The sequence below is a fragment of the Dama dama genome, chromosome 24, assembly GCF_033118175.1.
Source record: "Dama dama isolate Ldn47 chromosome 24, ASM3311817v1, whole genome shotgun sequence".
NCBI lineage: Eukaryota > Metazoa > Chordata > Mammalia > Artiodactyla > Cervidae > Dama > Dama dama.
This window is the reverse complement of record NC_083704.1, coordinates 4,994,271-5,002,476: the sequence shown is the minus strand read 5'-3', so window position 1 is coordinate 5,002,476 and position 8,206 is coordinate 4,994,271. Positions and strand designations below refer to the sequence as shown.

At 37.3% G+C, this 8,206-nt stretch overlaps 1 protein-coding gene across 1 annotated transcript; it reads left to right on the top strand.

Moving 5' to 3' along the window:
- The first annotated feature begins 6,215 nt into the window (after positions 1 to 6,215).
- On the top strand, positions 6,216 to 7,901 carry LOC133046186 (olfactory receptor 4C46-like). The gene is made up of 2 exons (XM_061129116.1): positions 6,216 to 6,277; positions 6,962 to 7,901. The coding sequence occupies exons 1-2, from the start codon at positions 6,216 to 6,218 to the stop codon at positions 7,899 to 7,901; spliced, it is 1,002 nt and encodes a 333-aa protein (XP_060985099.1).
- The last annotated feature ends 305 nt before the right edge of the window (positions 7,902 to 8,206 follow it).

The following is an 8,206-nucleotide window of genomic DNA, read 5'->3' as shown; positions in this document are numbered from 1 at the left end:
GCAGCTCTCTTATTTACCAAGTTTTATGTGTATTGATTTTTTTTTTCAAGTGACAAGCAGCTTGATCTGACTTGGGAAAGATATTCTGTTTTTGGCTACCCTTCTATATCACTATGATATTGTTGATATATAAAATCTATTTATCTACTATTTTATTTCTTAGCTGTTTATTTTGTTCAATTAACATATTTATCCATGAACCAATAGTATATTGTTAAAATTACTGCAGTGTTTCAGATACCATTGCCATGTTAAAAAAAAAAAATCACTACCAAATTTAGTGGTTTAAAAAACTAACTCTCACTTTACTATTTCAGGTAATTATAATAGATCAAGAATTTGATTAGTTCAGTTGGGTTCTTTAAGTTCAGCATGTCTCATAAGCGTGCAGTCAGAAACTGTCTGAGGCTGAAGTCATGTAGTCAGTCTCCTCACTCACATACCTGTACAGGCTGGGAAGCCTTGAGCAGTGGCAACTGAAGCAGGCAGTGCTCCATGAAAGCACAGGGTGAAGCCTCACCCAGCAGAACTGGCGTCCTCCTGAGAAACGGAACGTGAACCAGAGTCCACGTGTTTGCTCAGAGGAGAGGCCCTGAGAGAATAGAGTAAGAAGGAGGCCGTCTGTAAGCAGGAAGAGAGGCCTCACCAGAAACCCATCCTGCTGTCACTTTAATCTTGGACATCCAGCCTCCAGAACTGTGAAAAAAATGAATGACTTGTATTTAAGCTATGCAGTCTGCATTATTATGTTATGGAAGCCCAAGTCAATTAATGTATGGTGGTATTGATAATGGATGGTGATGATGATAAAATACAGGTTGACTTTGCTCAATAGAGGTCTGAATTGAATGACCAAGTTTCAAATCAGAAAAAAAAAAAAAAAAAAAAATTTCCTCATCCAATTGCCAGAAATAGATAATTTCCAAATCCAGAGATTTTTTTGACTAAAAATATATCAGATATTTTTGAGTTATAGCTGTCAGCACAAATAGGTAGTACAAATCTTCAACCTGACCATTCTCTGAGAGATCTGTGACCATTTACTAAGGTAAATATACTCTAGCGAACATAAATGCTCAAATCTTTCTGGAGATTACCAGAAATAGATTCTAACCCTCAGTCCTGGGTGGCATATTGCCGCATCCTTCACTGGTCAGAAAGCTGATTGATAGTTGTTGACCTGAAACATATAGGATACCAAATATTTCTCCAGCAAGCGTGAGTTAATTTGGGATCAGCAAGAATTGCAGTGTAGGGCCTGTAACCATGATGAACCACGTGCAATTCCCCCACAGGCAAGGAAAGGTAAATGCTTTTATAGAAGGGAAAAGAAAGTTGAGGGGGCACTAGTAAATAAAGAACACATGACTTTTCATTGACTGAGATGTTTCCAGGAGGAAAATGAGTCTTTTTTCTTCCTGTTGGGCTCTGCTATGCTGCAGGGAACAACAGTTCCGCCTTCTGGTCTTCCAACTCTATTTCACTAGGTTTCTGTTTATTAATTTCTGCAAGGCGAGAGAATATTTACTCAATGTTCTCGTGGGCCATTTCTACATATCTAGTGAACTATGTGTATTCTACAGAGGGCAAGCATTTCCATATCCATTCCCTGATGGTGTGGAGAACTGAGTAGAAGTATTTGAAACAAATCTATCTTTCCAACATAATGAGCAAAAAGCACCACATTTTTGTGCTATCAGGGATATTTGACAGATTCAGGACGTTCTCTAGTCTTACTATTACAACTTAGTTTACTTTTGTGGGTTAAGAATAAAGTGAAGACACAAGCTAAACCGGTGTGGAAACTGGAAGCTTAAAAAAATACTGTATAATAGGTCTTTACTTTGTGTATTTTCTATTTACGTGAGAAAATCCTATAGGACTGAGTCAAAGGATGTATTTGGTTATGAGCTCTCAACATTCTTATTTCCCTAGGCAGTTCTCACTTGGGAAACAATGAAGCTCATTGAAATAATTATATGAACAATTACACAAAGAAAACAATGCCTTTTGTTGAAATTACCTTATTTCAAGTGAGAATAGTGGCTAATCCCATAGGGAAAAGATAAAACAAGTTAGCATTTAGAAAATCTGAATTCTTATCTTTAATCTGACAGTATCCAAATATGCACTTTTAGAAATGCCCCTTTCCTACCCTGGGTTTCAGATTCTTTGTAAGCACATGAAAAGAGTGAATTAGATACTTTCTAATAAACTCCCAATCCTCAATGACTAATATTTTGTTAGTTGCTTATTTATTTGTGGACCTAATGCTGGCCTCTATACACTTGAATTCTCAAAAATCTCATTTATAATATAATATGAAATCCAAGATAATTATTCAGTTTATGGTGAAACATGTCCAACATTTCCCAGAAGCTTCTGATTTTGGAGAGCTCTTAAATTCAGCTTGGAACTGAAACAGCAGAAGCAGGCTTTACTTACTGATTACCTCATCCTGGACAAGTGAAATAAACATTCTAACTCTCAGCTTTTCTATCTATGAGTTAGGAATTATGTATTTATCTCTGAGTTATTTTCAAATTAAGTATGAGTGATGATTACAAAAAATAAATGCTCAATGTAGGATAATTTTCTAAATAAGAAATTTAGGGCAGATGATAAATGGGCAGGGTTGATTACATGTTATTTAACTGACTAAATAAATAAATAAAATGCCTGTATAATTAGAAAGTTTCCTGCGAGAGGAGATGGACAATTCTCAGTGGAAGAAGTTGACATCTTTGAAATTCCCAAGGGTTTTTTGAATTCTTTTTTTAATGTTTCCATTAAACTAGGCTGAAAAATAGTCTTCTGAAATCCTTTGTTGAAAGATGGATGTTAAAGAAGTCTCCTGCTAAATATTTGGTGAGTTCTTACATGGGAAGTAATGTGGGCTCAGGATCAAGATCAAGACTTGAGATCAGAGAGTTTTGAAATGTATTTTCAGGGTTGCTCCTCAGTAATTACATGTCCTAGAGTACAATGCTGAACTTCTCCATGTTTCAGTTTTTCTATCTTCCAACCACATATAATGTTCTCAAAAAAATTCTTAAATGAGATAATTTATAAAATTCTTCACACAGTGCCTAGCATATATGAAGTAATATTAGGTTTTGATCATTAGTTATATTAATAATTGCTAACCTTCAGGAAGAACTTTGCAATTTACCCAGTAAAAACATCTCTCAAGAGGAAAATAGGCTTCATTTCCTTAGTCCTTTATCATCTCAGAACTTGTAATATTTTGGATACCACAGAAATATACACAGAGATGAGAAAGAGTTGTTGGACCATTTTACTTCAAAGCAAGCTTTGAAGGAGATTTCTACAAACTGGCTATATAGAAATGAATCAAAAAGAAAATAAACCAGAAAATATATGATGAAATAACCCACAAGATAAAACTACATAGACTTTTATGAGTATTTTAGCTTATTTCTCTAAAATGTCATTATTATTGCTGAAAAAATTCTCATGTAAGTGTTGCTAGTAAGGTTTTACTTGGGCCTAAATGAGGACTGCAGCCCAGGAGACAATGTTTCAGAGAGCCCTGTGAAACTGCTCTGCAGAAGCAAGGGAGGGGCTAGGCTCTATAGGAGCTTTGCAACACTGGGCAGGTAGTTGGGATCATCAAAAGATTACTGTTAATTAAAGAAACCAGATAGGTTAAGGAATTTAGCTCTGTTCTATGTACGGGAAGGTGCAAGAGTCTGGATTCACTGAAATCACTCCTGTGATACGCACCTCAGCTATCTGGGTCCAGTTATCTGTGTTTCCACATCAGGAGCTTCTTTTACCTTAGGGAGTGGCTGTCCTCTAAGGGTCCTAAAAGGGTAGGTATTCTTTTCTTCCAGATTTTCTTCAGGGCTCACAAGCTCACATTGTTCTTGTTCAGCCTCTAAGTCCTGTCTGATTCTTTGTGACCCTTTGGACTGCAGCATGCCTAGCCTCCCTGTCCTTCACTATCTTCTGGTGTTTGCTCAGACTTATATCCACTGAGTTGGTGATGCCATCCAACCATCTCATTCTCTGTCATTCCCTTCTCCTTCTGCCCTCAGTCTTTCCCAGCATCAGGGTCTTTTCCAGTGAGTCAGCTCTTCACATTAGGTGGCCTAAGTATTAGAGCTTCAGTTTAAGCATCAGTCTTTATGATGAATATTCAGGGTTGACTTCCCTTAGGGTTGATAGGTTGATCTCCTTGCAGTCCAAGAGATTCCCAAGAGTCTTCTCCAACACCACTGTGCAAAAGCATTAATTCTTCACTGCTTAGCCTTCTTAATGGTCTAACTTTCACATCTGTACATGACTACTGGAAAAACCATGGCTTTGACTATATGGATCATTGTCAGTAAAGTGATATCTCTGCTTTTTAATACACTGTCTAGGTTTGTCTCAGCTTTTCTTCCAGGAGCAACCATCTTTTAATTTTGTGGCTGTAGTCAATGACTGCAGTGATTTTGGAGCCAAATAAAATAAAGTCTGCCACTGTTTCCAGTTCTCCCCATCTATTCGCCATGAAGTGATGGGACTGGATGTTAGTTTTTGGAATGCTGAGTTTTAAGCCAGCTTTATCACTCTCCTCTTTCACCTTCATCAAGAGGCTCTTCAGTTCCTCTTCGCTTTGCTTTCTCCCATTAGAATGTTATCATCTGCATATCTGAGGTTGATATTTCTCCTGGCAATCTTGATTTCAGCTTGTGATTCATCCAGCCTGGCATTTCATATGATGTACTTTGCATAACATTTAAATAAGCAGAGTGATATAGCCTTTTCATATTCCTTTCCCAATTTTGAACCAGTCCATTTTTCCATATCTGGTTCTAACTGTTGCTTCTTGACCTGCATCTGGGTTTCTCAGGAGGCAGGTCACATGGTCTGGTGTTCCCACCTCTTTGAGAATTTTCCACAGTTTGTTGTGATCCACACAGTCAAAGGCTTTCATGTAATTCATGAAATAGAAGTAGATGCTTTTCTGAAATTCCCTTGCTTTCTCTACGATCCAACAGGTGTTGGCAATTTGATCTCTGGTTCCTCTGTCTTTTCTAAATCCAGCTTGTATATCTGGAAGTTCTCGGTTCACATACTTCTGAAGCCAGCTTGAAGGATTTTGAGCGTTACCTTGATAGCATGTGAAATGAGGACAACTGTATGGTACCTTGAGCACTATTTGCCATTGCCTTTCTTTGGGATTGGAATGAAAACTGACATTTTCCATCTCACATTGGAGGACTGCAATTGCTGAGGGCTGCGACACCCTTGTTTCCTGATATGGCAGAAAATTTTCCACTTCTCATTGTAATATCCAGAGGAAAAAGACTTTTTTGAAAAGTGAAATCAGACTTTCATAAAACTTGAAAAGAACACATAACAGAAATTTCATTTAGCTTATTGATTAATAAGAGAATTAGTAGGATATAATCACAGTCAAAAGGAAAATTCAGTGTACCATTTTTAACATTGTTCAATCAGAGATATGTAATGACTTTATGAATAAATGCAAGATTTGTTTTATCTGTAATGATCAGGGAAATCAATAAAACTTGCATCTGACAATATTTGTATATCTATAGAAAATAATTACTTCCATTCTTGTCAGTTTTCTGTTACCTCAAAAACTGTAAAATAGCTAACAGTCAGTAAAAGATATAAATCTCATATAATTATGACTCCAAAGGGAATGCTAGTGATAACACACACACATCTTTATTTTCGTTACATATTAGTCTTTCACAATGTATTTTTCTGAAAAAGTTAAATTTATTTATCAGCTTTATATAAAACAGGGACTGATGCTTTATGAATAAAACAGATTTATACAGAGAAAAGTGATTTCACACTTATATTTCTGCACTTAAAAAAAAACAAACAAAATTTCCACATTGTTTGGAGTTTAACAAGAAACAGCATACATAAAATGGGAGATTAAAACAAGTTGAACATATTGATTTTTCAAGGTATGGAAGGAGTTGAGGAAAATTAATGAGATGATAAAGTACAACCCGGACTAGTAAGAGCAGGAAGCATCACCATAATTGGACCTGGACAGCATGGAAGACAGAGATCTCAGAAACCCAGAAGGTCCATCCAAATGGAGGCAGCCTCATTTAAAGTCACCCAGCCATTGACAGACCATAAAGGGAACCCAGACAGTGAGCACCATGACATTTCTTCTTTTATTCTCCCCTGCGCTCCTTGGCCAGAAGGTAGGGGAGATGGTTGGTGCAGACAAGGGAAGAAAACCGCTCAGGGTGGAGAGAGTAAGAGAAATCACTGGGTGAAAGGAGTTTATCATTCCAACCGTTTTTCAGGTTTGTTGTTGCTGTTAAGACAGTAAGTACTATTTTTGCAGTTGGCTTGAACAAAAGACAGCACACACACGAAAAAGCCAGATGAGAGTCTTCCAATGCATTTATTCACTTAACTTTATGGAACACCAGTATGTCAGACACTGAACCAAGTAATGGAGGTAAAGAGGTGGAGAAGACAAATACAGACATTTTATCTTAGATTAATTGAAGCGGGTTTTAAATGAAAATGGGGGGTAGATTAGATTTAATGTGCAGAACCAGAAGGAATAATTGTGCTAGTATATTTTTAAAATTTAATAATACTTTTAACTTTTCTTATTGGCTGAGAAGCAATCAGATTTAAGGCCTGGCGATCTCCCTGTGCCTGGATGTCCTCCAACAAAGACTCAAGGACCACTTGTCAGAAGATGTGCAAGAAGGTTTTGAGCATCCTGTAATAAACTGAATTAAACAGCTGCAAAATTTCACTTTCTTTATAAAACAGAAAATGTAGCATGTTTCTTCTCTTGCACTATGGAAAAAAAAATATAGTTTCTATTATTAAAACATTTTGGACTTAGCTGAAAGCCCAAAATATTAACTTCTCATCATATTGTTATGGATACTGTTGTTTTTGCAGGTTAATTCTCCACTTTTAAATTCTTCTTCAGAATTACAATAAAAGAAAACAAGATGAATGTAACTGAATTCATTCTAATGGGACTTACACAGAATCCTCAGATGCAGAGAGTTCTATTTTTGGTGTTACTTATTACTTACATTGTCACTGTCACTGGCAACCTGTTCATTGTGATTACTATAATCTGCAGCCAGACTTTGGACTCCCCGATGTATTTCTTCCTGGCCTTCTTGTCGTTCATAGATGCCTGCTATTCCTCTTCCATAATCCCTAAAATGCTAGCCGATTTGCTCTCTGAATCAAAGGCTGTCTCCTTCAGTGCCTGCATGATACAACTCTTCACTGAACATTTCTTGGGAGCTTCAGAGATTGTCCTCCTTGTGGTCATGGCCTTTGACCGCTATGTGGCCATCTGCAGACCTCTGCACTATGTGACCATCATGGACCACCGCACATGCTGCCTCCTGGTGGGGGTGTGTTGGGCAGTGGGTTTTCTCCACTCATTTGGACAGATCCTAGTCACTTTCAGGCTCCCATTCTGTGGTCCCAACATAATGGATCACTTCGTGTGTGATATATTCCCCTTGATACAACTTGCCTGCACTGACACTTTCCTTGCTGGCCTCTTGGTTGCTGTCAATGGTGGGGTAATCCCTGTGATCACTTTTGTAACGTTGTTGGTATCCTATGTGTTCATCCTTTGCTCCATGAGGACTCACAGCTCTGCAGGGAGGAAAAGAGCCCTGTCTACCTGTAGCTCCCACATCACAGTTGTTGTCTCCTTCTTTGTGCCCTGTATATTTATGTATCTGCGACCAGTAGCTACTCTTCCCATGGATAAAGCCATAGCAGTATTCTATACTCTTGTTACCCCCATGTTAAACCCTTTTATCTACACAGCAAGGAATGCAGAGGTCAAAAATGCCATTAGGATGCTATTAAGCAGGAATACAATTTCAGAAAATAAATGACTCAACGTGATATTTTATTTCTATCTTGACTTTTACATTTTCATATATTACTACTATAAAGCCCTTCCCATACCTCTAACCGGACACTTATTCACCTGTGCAAGGTATTATTACGATTATTCCCATTTCACAGAAGAATACCAATGAACTTCAAGAAAGTTAAATAAACCATCTGATATCAGAGACAGAACTAGTATTCAGACCTGAATACTTCTAAATTCAAATTTGATAGTATTTCAACTATTTCAAAAGGTATCAAAGAAAAGACAGCATTTCATCAGAATCAAGTCTCTTGATTTGTAGTG

Bases quoted from the DNA above. Each gene is read 5' to 3' on its own strand.
- LOC133046186 (XM_061129116.1), top strand. From the start codon at position 6,216: ATGGTTGGTGCAGACAAGGGAAGAAAACCGCTCAGGGTGGAGAGAGTA. The intron at 6,278-6,961 runs GTGAAAGGAGTT...ATTCTTCTTCAG, and splicing joins AGAGTAAGAGAAATCACTGG to AATTACAATAAAAGAAAACA.